The sequence below is a fragment of the Peromyscus leucopus genome, chromosome 14, assembly GCF_004664715.2.
Source record: "Peromyscus leucopus breed LL Stock chromosome 14, UCI_PerLeu_2.1, whole genome shotgun sequence".
Classification (NCBI taxonomy): Eukaryota; Metazoa; Chordata; class Mammalia; order Rodentia; family Cricetidae; genus Peromyscus; species Peromyscus leucopus.
Genome location: NC_051075.1, coordinates 698,365 through 721,018, shown reverse-complemented (window position 1 = coordinate 721,018; position 22,654 = coordinate 698,365). Strand labels below are relative to the sequence as shown.

General features: G+C 37.4%; 1 protein-coding gene across 3 annotated transcripts in view; it reads right to left on the bottom strand.

Moving 5' to 3' along the window:
- Cog5 (component of oligomeric golgi complex 5) overlaps positions 1-22,654 on the bottom strand; it is a 328,269-nt gene that overhangs the window by 268,695 nt on the left and 36,920 nt on the right. For all 3 annotated transcript variants that reach the window (XM_028891732.2, XM_028891734.2, XM_028891733.2), the window contains one exon: positions 19,143-19,263. In XM_028891732.2, the coding sequence (XP_028747565.1) occupies positions 19,143-19,263 (121 nt within the window). The remainder of the gene's footprint in view (positions 1-19,142; positions 19,264-22,654) is intronic.

Genomic DNA, 22,654 nt, shown 5'->3' with positions numbered 1-22,654 from the left:
TATTGAACATCAAGAATAAGAATTACCTCTGGAAAAATAAAATAATTATCTCTGCAAGTGGGGGGAGGGGGAGGCTAGGGGATGTGGAGTGGCTGGAGTGATGGCTCTTCAGAAAGAGCACTGGCTGCTGTTACAGTGGATTCAGGTTTGGTTCCCAGCACCCACATGGTAGCTCGCAAGCATCTATAATTCCGGTTCAGAAGATCCAACACCCTCTTCTGGCCTCTATGGCTACTAGATGCAAATACATATGTTGTGCAATCAACAATACACAATATAGAGATAAACTTAGAAAAAAAAAGAATTACTCAAAAGCAACAACAACAAAACAAAAAGCAGCAGTCTCCAGTTCTTAAAATCATGGGTAAAACTGGCTTAATTCAAGAATTGTAAAATATTACAACAGAAGATCTTGACTGACTTATAACACAATAAGGGATCAGTCAATCAAGCAGAATGATACTTTCAACTGAATAAAAAGATATGTTCCTAAGAATAAAAAGGGTCCCAAGGCCAGATCCTTCCTCTTCTTCCCTTACCTTTCAACCTTCAAATATTTATTATTTATGAGAAATACATGGAATGACTGGCCTTAAAAAATATTACCCAGACATCTTCCCTCTCAAAATTCAGAAGCAGATTACTGGCAAAGATACTATTAAACATGAATCAAGTTGTGCAAAAACACCTAAGTTTAGAGACCTAACATTCTAGGATGTCACTCTACCCTCACACAGAGTTGGCTACAAGGAAATTGTGAAATGACAAGCAGAAGAATTCAACTGTCATTATTAACTAACTTGAAAAATCTACTTGCCTAAAACTTAAGATTCTCATTCATCTGTACCCTGAGATTGAATGATGGAGTACATGCAATCAGCGCAAAGACAGAGAAAAAAAAACTGTTCTCATCTATCTGGTAATACATCACAGAAATAATTTTGTAGCCTCTGAAATAGTTTCTTTTAAATATGATGACCTATCAATAACCATCTATATTAACAAAAACGTTTATTGGTTTCACAATATAATTTCTCAGGCTGCATAACTGATTCTAAGAGCTCAATACTAACACATGCCACTAGATCCCGTAGGTAGAGTCACAAACCACCCAACACTGCCAAAGAGCAGCAACCATCAGTCCTAGTTACTGCTGCATCCAGGTCTGCTAGCTTATAAGTGCTCATAAAAGCATTCCATAAATCATAGATCCTAGATAGCAGCATATACAAATCTATTATCTCACAAGCACAAAAAATGGAAATTCTTTTAAATGGTCCATTATGATAGCATTCAGCCCTCAAACCAAATTTGAACATTCCATAAAACATTTGATTCCTATATGCTTACAAAGGTGACAGAGATAAAACAAATATGTCAACCTCAGTATCACAAGGCAAAATATAATAAAAGTTTAAAAAAAAAAAAACCAGAGCAATGGGGCTTAAAGGAAAAGGATCACATGTCCCAAAGAAGCTGTACAAAGAATGGCATTGGAACTTTAAGATGACAAGGATCACACAAGACAACAACATCAACAAGTACATGAAGCAGGAAGCAAAGCTTTTAGCTCAGAAGTCTGAGTGACACCTAAACTGAATATAAAGACAGAGAGAATTCAGGAAACTAGGTAATAATCTCATTTTATCACACACAAAAAAGAAAATTAACTTTTTAATGTTCTTAAACATTTTGCTGTCTTTGTATTTTCAGCCTTCTGGTATTGATGCATACAATTAATTATTTTTCATAAACATTTCTTTTTCTTTTCCACACGACAAAGTTTCTCTGTGTAGCCCTGGCTGTCCCGGAACTCACTCTGTAGACAGGCTGGCCTCAAACTCAGAGATCAGCCTGCTGCTGCCTCCCCAGAGCTAGGATTAAAGGTGTGCTCCACTACTGTCTTACTTCATGAGCATTTCTAATGATGGCATTTCGGTTTTAATCAAGAGTTTCTCCACCTGGTGGTGATTTTTCTGATCCAGTCACATCTGCTACTCAGGATATTGTTCAGCTATTTATTTCCTTATGTCTCTCCCCATCTGCCAACCCAAGTTATTCTAGCATTATTTAAATCATCATGAAATATTTACTTTAGTTACTAAAGAATTAGTAGCAAGAGTGTTTTAATAGCATCCTTAACATTGGGAGTTTAATACATTTTGTTTTTTCTTCATTCTTAATAGATTTATAATAAATGCAATATGTCCAGAAAACAGATCCAGGTAGTAAAGTTTTATTCATAGAAGTATTCTTTTATTTTTGTTTTAGTTCTGTGAGAGTTTTAAGTTTCATACGATCTGTTTTGATCATATTCACATACCCCTAACTCTTCCCAGATCCATCTCTACTTCTCTATCCATCTAGCTTTGTGTACTTCTTTTCTTTTTAAATCCTTTAAGATCAAATCAATCCCTAAGCCCAGCAAATATCTTTCTAGATTTAAACACATATGAGGGGACTTAAAAAAAAAGTATTTTCATTCTTTTTTTTTTTTTTTTCTTTTTTTGGTTTTTCGAGACAGGGTTTCTCTGTGTAGCTTTGCGCCTTTCCTGGGACTCACTTGGTAGCCCAGGCTGGCCTCGAACTCACAGAGATCCGCCTGGCTCTGCCTCCCGAGTGCTGGGATTAAAGGCGTGTGCCACCACCGCCCGGCAGTATTTTCATTCTATTTCTATTACCAAGTTTAGACCCTCAGTATCTAGATCACTTTGATGTGAGAAAACAAATTAAGGTTAGCAATCTCTCATAAATTTCATTTTTGTCTTCTTAAAGTACAATTCCACTTATTTTCATCCACCAGTTATACTATTTATAGCTACATTTTACTGAAACCTAAAATAACAAAGTAATATTCAACAGAAAATCATAGAATGCCATATATCATGGTACACATCTATAGTCCTATAACTAGGGAGGTAGAGACAAAATAAGGAGTCCAAAGCCAGTCAAATTTGTAAGACATCTGTCTTAAAAACAAAACAAACAAGCAAAATAGAAAACAAAGAAGTAAAAGAAAATAATAGAAATGCTGCAGTAAAGGCTCTGCATTTTTCTAATGTAGAATCGGAGATATCTTACAAGTTACATAACATTTCAAAAATACAACTATAGAAAAAATATTTATATATAATTGTTTTTCAACGTAAAAAAATATAAAACACTTGGAAATCTAACTACAAATAGTTGTAAGTAAAAAATGACAAAAATGCAGTAACAAATTCAGTTCTAAGATTTGAAAAAGAAAAAGACAACTGGAGCAAGAGAAACCACATTCAAAACTCCAGCCAATAAGAAAAGTGCTATCAAATACAGGACATTTCAAACCTAGAAGGAAGGGGTATTCACAAAATAACTAAGGTGTGAAACACTGAAGTTAAATGCTCATTGGTTTCCAGAGTCAGTAAATTCACAGCTCCAGGAAGTAAAGCCTCATTATTTTCCAGGTGACAGTAAATGGTACTGCGTGGAGTGCAATGTGGTTGCTATGTGAGCAAGCTAGACCCAAATAACTTACAGATGGATAAAAAGGAAGCCATAAAAATATCTGAAGAATACCAAGGAGAATTGTTTTTTTTTTTTTTTAAAGTTTTTCAAGGCAGGATTTCTCTGTGTAGCCCTGGCTGTCCTAGAACTCACTCTGTAGAACAAGTTGGCCACAAACTCACACAGATTTGCCTGCCTCTGCCTCCCCTTAAAGTCATGTGCCACCAACCGCCTGGCCAAGAATAAATTTTAAATACTGTAATAAGAAGGAAAAGTAACCCAGTAGGTAAAAGGGTACCATGTGTAATTAGAAAAAAAGTTAAATAAGACACTTAAAAAATAACAAAATGAGTAAATGTCTAGTCTAAATAATATAGAAAATAAACCTCTCTTAGCAAGAGTATTTACAACACAGTTAACTTACCAGTACAAAACAATGACAAATACAAAGGTATGCAGCCACAGACATTAAGAACACATTCAAATCAGAATTAAAGGGATGTGCGCGCATGTGTGTGTGTGTGTATGTGTGTGTGTGTGTGTGTGTGTGTGTGTGTGAATTTCATGTTATTTAAAAAGTAACTTTTAAGATGCATTTTATTTCCATATGAGAGAGAGGAAGGAGGAGAGGGGCAAGGGCAAGGGTGTGCATGTTTGGTGAAAAGCAGACCACAACTTTCAGAAATCAATCCCATCCTATCCAGGTTGTCAGGCTGGACAACAGCTGCTACACACTAAGTCACCCACCATCCTAGAAAATAATTTTAAATGCCAATGACTATTAATTTTGACAAAGTTATATGTATGCTTCTTCAAATTGCTATTAGTAACATATTTTGCTTTAAAATATTAAAACAAACCTGAAAAATGATCTCTAACCAAGAAATTTATTTTCTAAAATTTACCCTAAGAAAACAATGTAACAGGTCTTCAAGGATGGTCAGCAAAATAAAGGTAATAACAAAAAATATAAATAATCAAAAGAGGTAACAATAGTAGACTATTTATAAAATTACTGGACAGTTTACAAGTAACTATCACTTAGCTGTTTAGTCTATATTCTGTTGCTGTAACAGAATATTTAAGACTGGGTAATTTATAAAGGAAAAAACTTGGTTTCTCATGACTATAGAGCCTAGGAGTCCAACAGCAAAAAAAAAAAAAAAAAAAAAAAGTCTCACACTTCATCACAACATGATAAAAAGTACAAGGAAAAGAATTATATCCCCTATGTGAAAAACCATGTTCCCAGGAAGTGAGGTATGCCCATGCATTAATTCTTCTAAAGTAGCTAATCCTCTTACAAGTCCAGATCCCCAGCACTGGCACAAAAGCAATCAAATTTCAATCTGAATTGAGAAAGAGAAACCAAGTTTAAGTCGCAGCACTAGCAGTTAAAATGAGGACACACACTCATGTGAACTAACATGGAAGTGTGTCCACAATGCAAAGCCCAAGATGGTGTGTGTGACAAACACCTCAGTCTGCAGACAGACAGACAGACGGGAAGCTAAAACTCTCCAAAATACCAATAACGAATCCATTTAGAAATCAACATATATCTCAATTTTCTAGTTTTTACAGCATATCATTATTTGATAATTTAAAAGGTTTTATGAAATATCAGTAGGGCCAGCAAGATGAATCACTAGGTAATGACATTTGCCACCAAACCTCACAATCTGAGTTTGATTACCCAGGACTTCCACAAGTTGTCCTCTGAACTCCTTATGTGTACCATGCCACAAGTGTGGCGCACACACGCATAAACACACACACACACACACACACACAAATAAATACCTTTTAAATTGCAATGCTCTATAGGCAAAAAATAATGAAGAAAATGCAGGTAACATCCGTGAAAAAGGGTTTCAATCTTAACATTAAAGATTTTTAAGTGGTAAAGAGCATAACTTTCACTGGAAAACCTACTGCACTTAAATTTATAAAATTCACAAATTCATATACTCTTTGGTCTCAGAGAGCACAAGTTGAAAACTCTAGGAAAACAGTTTTAGTTTTGGTAAAGGAGAGAACATCTATATTTAATGAATAAAGGTGCTCAAACTGTCACCTTAAATATATATTTGAGAATAACTATAGACTTCAATTGTATGCTTTAGATTATTTATTTTAGAAGAAGAATGAACATAAAGGAAACGAGTATTTCAGTCATATACAAAACTTAAAAGCCTGTGGATTCTACAGTAAATTTGCAACATGACACATAAGTGACCAGATATATTTCAGGTTGGGGAGGATGTTATATGGAATGAAGGCCATAGGTCAAACGTGGGTGTTGTTCCTCAGGAAACATCTACTATGTTCTTGGAGATAAAGCCTTTTGCTGGGACCTGGAACACAACTATTAACACAGGCTGGCTGGCCAGCAAGCCTAGGGACCCTCCTGTCTCAGCCTCTCTAGCACTGGAATTACATGCGCAAGCCATCAGTTCTGGCTTTTGGGGGTAATCTAGCTCAGGTCTTCACACTTGTGTGGCAAGCACTTTACTGACTCAGTGATCTCCACAGCCCTCGGAAATCCAACCCCTCATTCTAGTTCTGTGATTATGAGACTGCTGCCTCATCTCAAGAATCTCTGTCCATCTCTAAAGTGACATTACTTCAAAAGGCTGCTGGAACGTTTCATGAGAACTAGCTCATGATGTAAGGCTCAGGACTTGGCACCTAGGATCAATACAATACTTACCACATTATTGTAGAATTTGTTTAAAAACAGTTAACAATGGCATTTCAATTCAATTATGTGACATAGTCATTTTTCAAAGGAATAAATTATAAAAAGAAATTCACTGTGACTTCTCCCCTCAATAGGTACATTAGGAACTTGGTTTTTGATTTTCTTAAGTTTTTTTTTTGTTGTTGTTGTTGTTTTTGTTTTTGGGTTGTTTTTGTTTTTGTGTGCATTGGTGTTTTGCCTGCATGTATGTCTGTGTGAGGGCTTCAGATCTTGGAGTTACAGACAGTTGTGAGCTGCCATGTGGTTGCTGGGAATTGAGCCCAGGTCCTTTGGAAGACCAGCCAGTGCTGTTAACCACTGAATCATTTCCCTAGCCCTCTTAAGTATTTGTTATTATCCTTTGGTACCCACCTCTAACTTGAAAATCTGTGGAGTAAGACTTGTAGGGGCCCACAAGGGCTCCCTAGTAAGACCTTACTCAAGGTCAGAGAATCTGAGCTTGCTTTACCCAGCAGGGCTGTACAATAAGATGATTTGGCCACAGATGTGGTCACTAGGTGTTTTGAAGGATCTACACTTGGCTGTACACTTGGCTGTACACTTGAAAGGAGAGGTCTTTTGCCTCACCCATTGGCATTGTATAAAAAGTCCTGTGGAATAAACCTCTAGGCGACTGGGTAAATGCACATTTAAATGCAGAGAGGTAGAACACAACCACAACCACAAAGTATGACATGTGCCCAAAGTGACTGTTAAAATGTGACAAAAAAAAATTTTTTTTTATTTCAGTCCTAAAGAAAAAAGGATGAGAGAAAAGCAATCTTTGGGGGCCCTTTTATATACCAGACAAAAGCAAAAGCAGTCTATAAATTCTGTCTCAGTAAATCTCAACACTCTTTAGAAATGGGAAAGAAGTTCTTCAAATCCAGCCATCAATCAGAATAAATTGGAATTTAAACCATAACCTAAATGGTTCCAAAGCTCATCTCTTCCTGTCTCAATCTAAATTTCACAGCAGAAATGTTTGTAATCATTTCTGGTATAATTTTATGATAGTCTCAAGTCTCTAAAGTGTTACCAATGTATCACTTGGATGAAAGAAGAATTTCTGAACACTCTGTTGTTCTGACCATTATGTTAAAATAACTAGGTTACAAGTACACATTCAACAAGATTTATTCAGTCATTTACTCTCAGTGAAAATCTCTCTAACCAATCCTTTTTGGCTTTTATTTTTCATTACTACAGTTGAACTCACTTTAAAACATTAATTTCACTACTCAGTGTTAAGCAGTAATTTTGGTACATCAATTAATTAGGTGGCTATTCTTAATGATTCTCAAACTTTGTCAGTAGACAGTATGTCAGCAAAGTGACTTTTATCTATGCAATACCCCATAATTACCACATGTAGTATATATATGAAAGACTGGGATGTTTCTTGTTTTATTTTTCAAAGAAGAGATCACCCTGGGTATACTTTCAGCCCTGATCAAGCTGGAGAATCTAGGTTACCATATGGGGAATCCCAAATAAACACTAACTCTCCTACTCAATTGAAACTGGTTATACAAATCTGTTCCCAAATAAAGCTTTAGAGCCTATGACTGCCTCCATGAGTTAATATATCTACTAAGAAACAATATCCAATCCCATCTCTTTTTCTACGTGTGCAGGAGTACATGCATGAGCCCGTGGAAGCTGGAAGTGAACAGTGAGCCACAAGCACTCTCCATCCACCTTAGTTTTAGTGGCAAGACCTCTCGATAAACCTGGAACTTAGGCTGACCAGCAATGCTCCTATCTCTGGCCCCCTAGCACTGGGAAAACAGGCACATGCTGCCATGCCCACCTTTTGACATGGGAGCTGGGGATCTAAACTCAGACACTCATGCTTGTGTGACAAACACTTTACTGACTGGGCCTTCTCCCCAATCCTCAAGACTTAGACATCTTCAAACTTCTTTTGGAATAGATTGGGGAGGGGGGACCTGGACAGATGGTTCAGTGGTTAAAAGCACTGGCTGCTCTTCCAGAAGATGTAGGTTCAATTCCCAGCATACAAATGATAACAGCCATCTGCAATTAGAGTTCCAGGAGATCCAAAACCCTCTTCTGGCCTCCATGAGCATTGTACACATGTGGTACATAGACATACATGAAGGCAAAACACCTATACACATAAGTTGGAGGCCAGTCTGGTCTACAGAGCGAGATCCAGGACAGACACAAAAACTATACAGAGAATCCCTGTCTCAAATATATATACATATATATATACACATATATATAATATATAAAAATTAGAATAGTTTCTCAAACAAAGCCTAAATTTATAAACAAGGCAAAGCCAACTAATTTCAATTAAGCAAATTAGGAGACCAGAGTTAAACAGCTAACATTCTCTTCATCCAAATCACAAGATTTCTTCAGAGTTTGTACTAAACAAATACAAATGTTGAACTACTAGCCTCAACAGGAAACTCAATGGGAAATTTACTGCTCACTGCAATAAAATCTTGACTAAATACATTCTTATTTCCATTAGGTCCTGGCTTGATCCCTAGTACCCCAAAATGAGCTATAACCCAAAAGTTAACAAACTGGAGTTTGCTTTTAAAAGGCTCTAGAGTAGAACCGTTTTCTTGCTCATTTAGGTAGTGACAGAGTTTAGTTCCTTGTGGTTGTGAGACAACTAGCAAGTCCCATTTCTTTCCTGGCTATCAGTTGGGAGCAGTTGCCAACTTCTAATCACATCTATCTGACTTGATTCTCAGTCCCTTTCTTTTACCTTCAACACCAACAACAGCAGATCACATATTCCTCATGCTTCAATTTCCTGTCTTCATCCAGCATCCAGCATTTGCTATGATAGAGTCTTCTGCCTTTCTCTTCCATTTTTTTAAAGAAGTTAATGACTGACAGTGAAACCACAAGAATAACCTATAATAACCTTGTCTGAAAGCCCATACCTGTAACTGCAAAGTCCTTTTTGCCATTCAAAGTAATGTATTTCCATGAATTTGGGCATGGACATCTTTGAGGTGGTCATTATGGTGCTTAGGGTACTATTTTTATTGAACTTTGCTCATCTGAAGTCAGAAATTAAACCAGAGAGCATGACAACTGCTATAACATGAATTTATGTTAATCCCCAATGCAATAGTGTTGGTAGGCAAGGCCTTTGGGTATATAATATTTAGACACAGATTTTCAATTATTATCTATTGCAGAATATTATTTTAACTGGGCATTACTTTAACTGTAATATTTAAAGTAAAGGTCTGTTACTTTTGTTTATGCTGCATTTGTTTAACAATATAAGGATGTGTGCTTAAATATGTAAAGGTATGTTGCATTTCTTTCACCTTGCCTGCCTAAGGCACCTAATAAAAAGCTGAACAGCCAATAGCTACGCTGAGAAAGGATAGGCAGTGCTGGCAGGTAGAAAGAATGAATGGGAGAAATCTAGGCTCAGAGAGGAACAAGAGGAGGAGGGGGAAGAGAGAACAAGGGACATACCTAGGCCAGAAGCTAGGCCAGCCAGCCATGGCAAGCAGTGAGAGTAAGATATGTAAAATAAAATACAGTAAAAAGCCGCAAGGCAGAAAGCAGATAAAGAGAAACAAGTTAGTTTAAGTTAAAAGAGCTAGAAAGAAACAAGCCTGAGCTAGGTGGAGCATTCATAACTAATAAAAAGTGTCTGTGTTATGATTGGGGAGCTGGTTGGTGGCCTAAACAAAATAACCTGGTACAAAATTATCTTTTACAATACCTTAACTTGTGTAAAGTAAGTGACAGAACTCTGGACCATTTCATTCTGAGCATCATACCTTCTTGATGCATGTACTAAAATAAATGAGCCACAAGATGTATCTGTGGATAACTAACTTGAGGTTTTTTGTTTTTCCTTTTTTTTTTTTAGTTCAATCCTTTAAAAAACAGGTTCCAGTGACTGGTTTTGCCACGTATAATTTTCAGGAATTATTTTCCCAAGTGAATTTGTGTTTATTTTACCAGAATCAATATGGAAAAAAAAATCTGAATTGCCACTCCTGAACTCTGAATAGGATCCTAGCTGTGAAAAACAAAACAAACAACCCCCCCCCAACACACACACAATACCTTTCATTCATCAAAAAGCATTTGAAGCTCCTATCACACAAACTAAAACAAATGAATAAATCTGGATGCTATTTTACTAAACATTTCTCAGAAAGTCATACCTGTTGTTCACATGACACTAACTTGCCAATTTCCATATCTATAATGACAATCATAAATTGATATTAAAGCCTTCTAACTTAATCCTAAGCTATTTTCATTTCAACAAACCCAACTGTTTCATACTATATGTTCTATTCACAAAGTAATGAAGCATAAGAGTGATGAGAAGCAGAGCAACACGCCTACACACCTATACAATATTATAGAGACTCCAGGCTGCACCTATACACCTGTAAAATATTATAGAGACTCAAGGCTGCACCTACACATCTGTACAATATTATAGAGACTCAAGGATGCACCTACACACCTGTACAATATTACAGAGACTCAAGGATGCACCTACACACCTGTACAATATTATAAAGACTCCAGGCTGCACCTACATACCTGTACAATATTATAGAGACTCCAAGCTGCACCTACACACCTGTACAATATTATAGAGACTCAAGGCTGCACCTACACACCTGTACAATATTATAGAGACTCAAGGATGCACCTACACACCTGTACAATATTATAAAGACTCAGGCTGCACCTACACACCTGTACACTACTATAGAGACTCAAGGCTGCACCTACATACCTGTACACTATTATAGAGACTCAAGGTTGCGCCTACACACCTGTACACTATTATAGAGACTCAAGGCTGCACCTACACACCTGTACACTACTATAGAGACTCAAGGCTGCACCTACACACCTGTACAATATTATAGAGACTCAAGGCTGCACCTACACATCTGTAAAATATTATAAAGACTCAAGGCTGCACCTACACACCTATACACTATTATAGAGACTCAAGGCTGCACCTACACACCTGTACACTATTATAGAGACTCAAGGCTGCACCTACACACCTGTACACTATTATAGAGACTCAAGGCTGTACCTACACACCTGTAAAATATTATAGAGACTCAAGGCTGCACCTACACACCTGTACACTATTATAGAGACTCAAGGCTGCACCTACACACCTGTACACTATTATAGAGACTCAAGGCTGCATTTCATTAACAAGCTGATGTCATTTAAAAGGAATAAACAGCAAATAACCCATAATTATGGGTACTGCTTCTACACATTCAAGTCATACTTTAACAAGTTATTAATAACAATATTTGTTTAACATTATGAATTATACATGCTACAATGGAAATGAGTAGTGGCTTCAGCATCCAAACAAGAAAACATACACACAAAGAAGGAAGAAATGAAAATCTTCCCTAATTACTTTGAAGAAACATTTACTAAATAACTTGCTTTCAACTATAAGTGTTCCAGCAAGGGATGATAATAGTTAAAAGTATACAGTTTCCATAGCATTATTAATCAGTCATATTAATAAAACATAAAAAGGGCTGTTGTAAATGTGAAAGAGAAGGAAAACAGTAGAGTAATGTGCACAATAAGTGAGCTGCTTGTTATTTTCTGTATGCCATTCTGAATTCTGACACTACAATAAATGATAAAACAAATTCAATAGGATTGTAAGTGATATTATTTAAATAAGAGTTTTATTTGAGTGTGTGCTACTTTACTATGCTGCCTACATCACAGAAAACCCATAGTAAGACTTTTAGATCATTTGTATTTGAGAATAGCATCACCTCCACCTGATGGTAGCTGAACCATAGTTCCAAAAGTAATTTAGAAACATAGAAATCTAAATCAAGCATATTTGTCCTTTGTTAAATTTATCTATGTCAAAACACCAGTGTAAAACTGCAGAATGACTTACCCATACCAAAGTTTTTTGTGACACACAAAATGCATCTGCTGTACATCATAAATAATGTATATTAATATCTTATATCTGATTTGAAATATGAGGTAATCATATTTCAATCAAAAGTCATTCTCTCATTTTCACCTAAGAGGTCTTTATTTAGATTTAGTTTATATTCAAGGTAATCTTATAATGTGGAATAAAATTGTGAATTTTTTTCATGGGTTTTAAAAAAAGGAGACATTTAGAGACCTAACAATGACAGCAATCTTTTTGACAAATCAATAAATGCTGCCAAAGACTTTAAGGAAAAGCACTGGTGGTTTAAGAGCACAGACTCTGGAGTCAGAATTTTCTATATGTGCAACTTCAGAACCCATTAAAACATAGCTATAAAAAGAAAGGGGACTTTGTGTTTTGTTTTGGGACATATTGTTAATGTCTAAAAGAGCACAAGGCATGTGCAGTAGACAGGCATTCAATAAATATTTATAGAAGGGGTTAATAATTTTGTCTAAGTTTTATAAGAATAAAATGACAAGTTTTTTCTTACTGCTTCATGGGAAGTAAAGATGAGTCCAAAGATTTTGAAAAGCAGGAGAAAACTTTGTCTCCTGGAAACCACATCAGCAGCATTGTTAGCATCAGATTTATGATTCCAATACAGAGACAGTGACAGACTTGAATTTCTCAAACACAAAACCTGTATCTATTCACTAAATTTATACTGGGTTCCTAACAAGCTTATTTATGCTGAAATAATCATTTGATAAGTATATGAATTACAAATCTTGATTTTCATAAACAGACCAGAGTACACATGAAAGTATTGTCTGGCTTGTTTTTAATGGAAAAATTTTCTTCCTTTAAATTCTACTTGTAGGAAAACTCAACAATAGAGTAAATAAAAATAAAATTAAAAGCTAACTACAAATATACCTTTGTAAGCTATAGTAGTCAGTTCATAGATACATTATTTTCAAAAACTACAAAATATTGAAGATAAAGCCAGTACTACATTAGAGAAAAGGTTTAAAGAACACAACTCTAGCCAGGCGGTGGTGGCACATGCCTTTAATCCCAGCACTTGGGAGGTAGAGCCAGGTGGATCTCTGTGAGTTCAAGGCCAGCCTGGTCTACAGAGCGAGATCCAGGGCAGGCACCAAAACTACACAGAGAAACCCTGTCTTAAAAAAAAAAAAAAGAAAAGAAAGAAAGAGAGAGGGAGAGAGAGAGAGAGAGAGAGAGAGAGAGAGAGAGAGAGAGAGAGAGAGAAAGAAAGAAAGAAAGAAAGAAAGAAAGAAAGAAAGAAAGAAAGAAAGAAAGAGAACGAATACAACTCTATGTGTATTACTACATCTATTGGTTCTAGAACATAATAATCATAATAAAATATTTGCTATTTTTAAATATACTGGACTGTCATTAAGGATAAATGCATACACTAAACCTTGAAATAGCTTTTATCTATGGTTAATTACTACTACAGATAAATTTTGCTGCTTAAAAAATGAGAATTATTAAATAAAGCTCATAGCTGATACTAGAACTTTTACACCCATATGTAAGAATACACTATGAAAACAATACTCAGTGCCTTCCTCAGCCATTATCAGAAACACTTCCTCCTGCCACACACTGGGAATAAACACAGAGACCCACAGGCAGACATAATGAAGAGAGTGACAGGCACTAGAACATAGCCCTAGATGTAATATCTCCATCAAATACCTCCCCTCAGGGCTCAAGAAACCTTGCAGGAGAGGAAAGGGTGTATGAGACAAAAGGGAAGGAGGACACCAAGAAAACAAGGATGAAAGCACGTATGAACTCACAGAATGAAGCAGCATGTACAAGACCTGTACAGTTCTGTGCCAGATGGAGTCCTAGAGCTGAAAGGAAAAACAGACACATGACCCCATCCCTCACCCAGAAGCTGTTTCCAATTGATAACCATTTTGTGGAGGCCCACAAAGGTTTTCTAGTGAGATATGAGCTTGCTTTACCCAGCAGGGCTGCATTTAGAAGATTGTTTAACCATGTGCATGGTTACTAGATGATTGGAAGGGTCTACAGTTGGCTGAGGTAGGGGGAGGTCTTTTGCTCCACCCCTTGGCATTTCCATAAATAGCCCTTTAGAAGAGACGGAAGGAGCCACTGGATATTGATCCAGGCCCTCTCCAGGCTATCCTTTGTTTCTCTCCCCTCTATCTTTCTACCTAATATCTCTTATTCCTCTCTCCTCAAGAGAGCATCCTGGGGAAAAAAGTGGGGAAGGATTCCCCCACACCATCTGCAAATGAAAATGAAAATTTAGTTTTCTCCAAGGGGAAACAAACTACTCTTAAGGGTAGGCTGCATGCCTAGCAGTATATGGCTAATAGAAAATGAACACAATGGCATCTTTGGAAGTTCCTTGTCTCATAATGTCTTGACAGCTTTATTATTATTATTATTATTATTATTTTATTTTTATCTTTTTTTATTTAATTTATTTTTTTTTTCTCTCTCTTTTTACCTTATAGGTCCTGTAGTGGTTTGAATAGTTATGGCCACCACAGACTCATGTGTTTGAATGTTTGGCCCATAGGGAGTAGCAGTATTAGGAGGTGTGGCCTTGTTGGAGGAAGTGTCTCACTGTGGAGGTTGGCTTTGAGGTCTCATATAAACTCAAGCCACACCCAGTGAGACTACCCACTTCCAATTGCCTATGGGTCAAGACATAGAACTCCAGCACCAGAACCAGCCTCAATATTATACATCCCAGGGGCTCAGGAGAGAGAACTACTAAGGCGAGGACTAGTATTGGGAAATAGAATCTCAGCACACCGAGCTCTATAGTCCACTTGCTTTAATTCCTCTGGCATAACATCCTTTATACACAGTTCTGTTCTCGTGTCTAGCTCCTTTCTTGCCTGATTTCTCTCTATATTTATCTACTGCTTCCTCTAAGTTCTATCTTAATTCTCTTGTCTTAACTCTGCCTCAACTAGGTCCTTTTCATCTTGTTCTTACCCAGCTAGTACTTCCCCATCTGACTCTTCCTCATCTTCCATCTCGTTCCTCTGGTACTCTCTTCTAGCCCTACAACCTAGTTCTTCCCCATCTCAGTTTGTTCCTCTCAAATTCTTACCTGTCTAGTTCTTACATTCTCTTTTCTCTTCTCTCCCACTGTGCCCTGGAAGTTCCGGTATATAAAGGGAGGGTCAGAGCTAAATTGTGTAAAGCTATTACTTAATGTCTACCTGACCTAGGCGGTATTCCACGTCACTGTTAGTCCTCGGAAATTGCGCAACCACCTGGGCGGTGTCTCCTTGTGGAATTTACCTTAAGTCAGGAGACTCACCTGTGGATTGTTATCACTGTTAGTCCTCAGAAATTGGACGACCACCTGGGGGGTGTCTCCTTTAGTCCTTGAAAGTGGCTAGGGGAGATATCTGATTCCAGAGAAACCTTCCTGAGGCTGTTCTCCAATGCCTGGAATGTGTATGTCTAGAGAGTGATCAATCCACATTGTTAGCCTTTCTTAGGGAAAAGTCAATTGGGAAAACTATGAAGGCACACATGATTTTCACAACAGAAGACAGCTGATATATAAAAAGCCAAATAACACCAAAAACTCCTTGGGATTTGGCTTCCTCTGGAGGAATTCCCTGATTCCTCCAGGTAGTGACTTTGCCATAACCAGCTGAGTTCTTATGATATTCCTGCAGTCCGCAGCACATGCCACCATGCTTTTCACTATGATGATAATGGACTATACCTCTATAACTGTCAGCCAGCCCAATTAAATATTTTCCTTTATAAGAGTTGCCAAGGTCATGGTGTGTCTTCACAGCAATGGAAACCCTAACTAAGATCAGATCCTTTGTGTAGATATTATGGCTTCCAGTTTAGTGTTTTTATAGGATTCCTTTCCCTCCGTTTGTTTTGTCCTATTCTGATGTTAGTTTATGTTTTATCTCATTTTATTTTATCATTATCCCTTAGGATCCTATTTATTTGCTAATGAGAGACAGAAGCAAGGTGGAGGGAGGTATCCAGATAAGATGGGAGGTAGTGAGGAACTAGGAGGAGCAAAGGAATAAGAAATCTTACATAATCAAGACATATTATGTGAGGAAAAAAAAACTATTTTCAATAAAAGGAAGAAAGCAAGCAATAGTTTGGGAAAAGGAAAATATGGTAAACAAAAACAAATTCAAAACCAGTGTTTTCCAGGAAAGAGTAACTTCCACTGAATAATGTAAAGCAGTGTGAGGGCTGTTGATAGAGTGCTACCATGGTCTCATAGCGGGGGTCTCTTGAAGGAAGCCTTGTCACATCACACGAAGTTTCTACTCTGCTGTTAGGTCTGCACAGTGCCTGAGACTGCTCTGTCCCCTGATGTTTGTCTAAATCATCACTAATCCCACTGTAGTCTCTAGCCTCTTACCCTGCTGTGCCATATAGCATTATCTGACAAAATACATACTTATTGTATCACTTCTTTAGTGAAAGCCAGAGGGAGTGGAAGATTCCAAGGAAAGAATTGATATACACAGAACTCACAGAGACTGTAATAAGACCTATACATGTCCAAACCGGACAAAATCCCAGAATTGAGACATAGAAAAGAACATAAAGTTCTTCCCCTAAACAAGAAGAGACTTGCAATCGATAACTACTGGAAAAAGAAAAATTAGTTTTGCCAATGGCTTGTCACTGGGTATATCAACCATACTACAGGGCAGACCCCACGCCCAGGAGTAGCTGGTAAACACAAAAGACTCCATGCTTATTTTTTATTCTCCTTATTTCATTTTGGCCTTTTTTTTTTTCTTACTGGATTTTGCTGTTGTTGTTTTTAATTTTCACTCTTTGAAATCAGAAAGAAAGAATATGAACTTGGGTGAGTAGGGAGGTAGGAAGGACTAAGAACGACGGTAAAGAATAAAACCAAAAGTTGAAAAAAAATTAAAAGAAAAACAGCACAAATGATAAATTAACAAATTTAAGAGCATTACACATATATACAATGCACTATTTTTCAATTTTTAATTGAAATAGAATTGCATCACTTTCCCTTTCTCTTCTCCCCCCAGACCTGCCCTCCCTCCAACTCCTCTCCTGCTTCCCCCACTCTCAAGTTGATAGCCACTTATTTCTTTGATTATTAGTTAGACACAGGTATATGTGTATATGTATAGGCACAGATGTATAATTATAAAATTCCAAATTAAAAAAAATCAAGAAAGTAACATACATGAGAATAAATTTTAAAATAAAAATATGTATCTTTAAAAAAGAAAGAAAGAAAGAAACACTCAAATATTACTCACTGCTTAATAACTTTTAAGTCCAGCATACTAAATAGCATATTGCCAAGATGAGCCTAACCAATGTCTATACTTAAGCATCACACAATTGAAATGTTGAAGCATGATTTGTGAAAATTACTGTATTTCTTTGATCAGTAAAAATATAAACATCAGAGCAGTGGCTCTCAGCCTTCCTAATGCTGTGACCCCTTAATACTTCCTCATGTTGTGGTAACCCTTAACCATAAAATTATTTCATTGCTACTTAATAACTGTAATTTTTCTGTTATGAATTGTAATGTAAACATCTAATATGCAGGATATCTGACACGTTACCCCACCAGGGTCACAACCCATAAGCTGAGAACTACTGCAACAGAGCAAGACTTTACAACAGAAATATCAAAAACGGAAAAACTCAAAAGAACATGTCAAATACATTTTTCTAGTGTTACTCTGGCATAATCATGCCTTCAAGAGTAAGCAAACCAGCAATGTTAAAGACATAATAATTGGCCGGGTGGTGGTGTTGCACACCTTTAATCCCAGCACTTAGGAGGCAGAGGCAGGTGGATCTCTCTGAGTTCGAGGCCAGCCTGGTCTACAAAGGAAGTTCCAGGATAGCCAAGACTGTCTCACCAAAAACAAAAAAAAAAAAAAAAAAAAAAAAAAAAACAAAAAAAAAAGACATATAATCAAAGGCCTTCCGAATCTATAAAAGAATAAATATCACCAAATATTTTCACTTCTAAAAAAATTACTGGGTACCCAATGAAAACAAGAAATCCACAAAGTCTCATCAAAACCCAGGTGTTGGCATTTTCTATGTGTGCTCACTAGTTATTCAAACTTTCTCCTGAAAAAATTATGGAACTTGAAGCTTTTTAGCCAGCAAAACCATCAACTCTAAACCTTGAATGTCAAGAGCCTATTTCAATATCTAAGAAAAGAATGAATAAAGACATCTAGACACCACAAAACATGGGATTTATCACCTAAATAAACAGCATTTCTCCTGGATATTTACTCCATAGAAACTACAACAAAACCTACACACAAGTATTTACACCCACTCTATTCATAATCACCAAAAGCTAGAAAAAACTCGAATTCTCCTTCAACTAGTGACTCAAAGGACAAGACCCATGACAGCACAGAATGTATTCTAACAAACTGCTAGTATTCCCACCAATTTGAATAAATCTCAAAGGTACTAAAAGCTAGGTTCGAGAAGCCAGCCTCAAAAAGGTATAGACTTTATGATTCCATTTATGTGTCATTATTAATAGACAAAACTATAATGATAGAAAAATTATGATGGCTGTCAGGTTAGAGGACAAGGATAGTTCTGATCATCAACCAATGATCATCAAACCACATATTTTCAAGAGTGATAAAGGTGTTTTGTATCATGACTGTGATTGCAGTTACTCAAATATTTACATGTTAAAGTGTATATAACAGTTCATGAAAAAAAAGCCAGTTTTATTATATGATCACTTTTAAAGTAAACAAGATTTTCAAGAAATCTAGTTTTATTCACCCTTTCTGGAGAGAAACATTGCTATAAACAGCCATTTAAAAAAATTTTAGTAATATTTGTTAATAGTGATAACATATGTCAATAAATCAACTGAGTTAAAACTGTCAAACTTCTACCAATTTTTAATCATGAAGGACTTACCAAGTTCATTGAGACTCTGAGCAGCTTTGGTTATCTCTCTACTTCCTCCTTGCAGTTGTCCCTGGAGTCTCTTACTGAGATATAAGATGCGAATTATTCTCCGAAGCAAATCACAGGCGACCTGTTCAAGTGACACAGTATTAAGAAAGTACGGTAGCTCCATGAAGTTTCACTGTGATTATGGTCAGTTCATCTGTGAGGCTTTCCAATTCTTCAGATGTGAAAAAAAAATTGTTTATCCTTTTTGTTTCCCAGTGGACACCCTAAATAACCACATATCTTTAACAAGAACATCCACAATCCCATATTTAACCTTTACAAAAAACTTCAACTTATCCCAAATAGAGCAAATTTGAAATTGAGATACTATGGAGTCAAAGATTCTTTTCAACCCTGTTCTAGGCTGATTGCTGTTTAACTTCACATTAATTCAAATGGAAAGGTTCAAAAAGCTCCAATGCTAAGACTGTATTTCTATACAATTAACTCGGAATCTGTAGGAGTGATGACCACACATCAGCTCTGCTTGCTTAAGGGCCCAGGTAATGGGAGTGTGCAACCAACTGCTGCACTGGCCTCCACTCTAGGTTCTCTTTTCTCAATGTCCAGTTTTTTTCTCAACTTCACTAGTCCTTAAAGGATAAATGATGTGTATCTGTTGAATTTTCCTAATAGATCTTATCAATAAATTACAGAAGAGAAAATTAGTAAAACAAAACTCAAAAAACTATTACTTAAACTTTTATGTCACTTCCTAGCTCTTTTTCTTTCCCAAATGCAACCGAGATAAAAAAAAAAAAAAAAGATTCAAACGTGTACATGCTGTGATGCAGAAACTGGGTGAAGAACCATTGCCATTGCCTTTAGAGTGAGGTGAAAGAGCAGAATGAGGTCATCATCTCATTTCCAGCCTCCACAGTGATAATGAAACACAGGTGATGTATGCTGCTCATCACTAATAAGCCCAAGGCTACTTGAAAAGCAAGAATTTTTTACTGAGGAAAACCCTAAAAGGTAGCTCTTTGCCCCAGGTCAGGAAGAGAAAACAGGAGCCTGCCCAGCACCATGAAGACAAAGATTCACAAGCCCACTCACTCATCAGGCTGTTATGAGAAGCAAATAGACAAGCAAAAAGAGAAAGACAGAAGGCTCACGTCCTGTAGAGAGAGGCAGAGTCAAAGAGGTGAAGGTGGTGAGGAGTGGACTGAGGTGGGTGGCCTGCTTACCACCAAGGGCCATGGTGATGTCCAGGCCTGGGCTGCTGCAAGGGCCATGTATGCCCATGACCCGGCCACACCTGTGGTCTGTGTTCATGTCTGTGGCTCAGGTTACTACCTAAGACCAAGAGGATAGGGTTGCACAGAGTTGGCCCCACCCCCTCACTGGTTGCAAGAAGAGGGAGAACTGGCCTTGCCCCTCATGACTACAGCACTCCAGAGGGAGTCCTGCACCTTGCCTGAGCAGCAAAACAGAGCTGGCCCTGTTGGTGGGGTGAACGCCTTCTGATCTCCCCACCTCCGTCTGCCATGTGGTGGTGTGGGTGAGAGAAAGATGCTCTCCCCACCTTTCCCCTGGACACCACCCCCTGCAGCAGGTGGGAGAGCTGACCCAGTCCCTCACCAACTGCAGCACTTGGAAGAGCAGGCCCTGCACTCACCTGGGCAGTCTGCTGACAAGGATACAGGGAAGCCAGCCCAAAGAATGTGCATGCAGGAGATTTTTCTTTTCTTTTCCTTTTCTTTTAAATTTTATTTTGTTTTATCTTGTGGGGGAGGTTGCAAGGGCAGAGGGTGGGTGAGAAGGGACAGGGAGATGAGTTAGATCGAGATAGATGATGTGAAGTCCACAAAAAAAAAATTTTTTTTTAATTAAAAATTCCAAGGGACAGGAAAGATAACACAGCAGTTAGGTGCTTGCTGCACAAGCTTGAAGGCCTGAATTTGGATCCCCTATCACTATCAACTCATAAAAACCCAGGTTCAGCACACATCTGTAACCACCCGCCCTTGCACTGTGCAAGTGGAGACAGAATTCCTCGGAGTTGCTGGCTCTTGCAAAAGGAGTAAGCCCCAGGTTCAGTAAGACCCTGTCTCAAAAATATAAGGGGACAGGGATCAAGGAAAACACCAGATATCTCTGGCCTCATGTTCACATACATACATGTACACATTCCTGCACACACACACACACACACACACACACACACACACACACACACAAGAATTAAGAGCTCCAGAAAAACATCACTAAATGACCAAGTATAAATATTCTTTTATAGGCAAACATGGTACATACTACAGCCATCCCAGTCACACTCAAACACTCCTATAGCACATACACACAAACAGACATTGTTTACAAATATACATAGCCAAAGACACACAAGTAGAGAACATGTTTGTTTAATTGTTTTTCATAGTGACCACATGATGAGAAATAAGAATTTCCATCAAAAAACCAAATGCTTAGCATGCTTGCTTATTTATTTATTTATTTATTTATTTATTTATTTATTTATTTATTTATTTATTTTATTGGAGACAGGATCTCACTTTGTAGCTCTGGCTGGCCTAAACTCACTATGTAGACCAGGGTGGCTTTAAACTCAAATCTCTGCATTCTGAGTGCTGAGATTAAGGGATGCATCATGATGGCCAGCTAAATTCTCCATCTTTTAATTAAATATTATTTTCTAAGTATATAACATAAGCACAATTTAAAATTCAAAACATGAGGGTTGGGGATTTAGCTCAGTGGTAGAGCGCTTGTCTAGCAAGCTCAAGGCCCTGGGTTCAGTCCTCAGCTGGGGGTGGGGGGGGATTTCAAAACATGAAAAGAAGCAATGCTGAAAAATCATCCTCATATCTCTATGCTCCAAATTATGCTCTGAGTTAAAACCAGTATTACTAGTTCCTTGATGAACAGAAGTGGTTTTTGTTATTGTTTGTTTGAACTTACTTATTATTTTTGGAGACAGTGGCAGTGCCCACCTGGCCTGGAACTCACTACATCACACAGGCTGGATGCAACTCTTCCAGCCCTGCCTCTCTCTACCTTTCAAGTGCTAGGATTCCAGGAAGCAATTCCTACCTCCTAGGGCTGCAGCACAGAGCCCAAAGCTGTTTGTTTCCATGAACAATGTGGAATTTAGAATCTTTCGAAACCATTCTGAGACTCTACATACATCATGGGGAGAACTATCAGGCCTTACTCTTGATCACCTAAACCTGTCCATCCAAAATTATTCAGTCTTACCCAATAAAAGGAATGCCTTCAAACAATAATTTCAAGTTCATTTCTAGTGCTTTACTCTTAATAATCTTATTCACTGCCTACTACATAACAAGCTGCTACATAACAATCTTAACTCCATTCCTGCAAGGATTGCCTCAAGTCAATCCTCATCAGTTCCAATTTCACACAATGGTCTCTCAATGAAATCCACCTTCAAAGATTTACCTTCTTACAGTTTTCAACACTCAAGCCCCCTTTTTAATAAACTTTGATGCCTC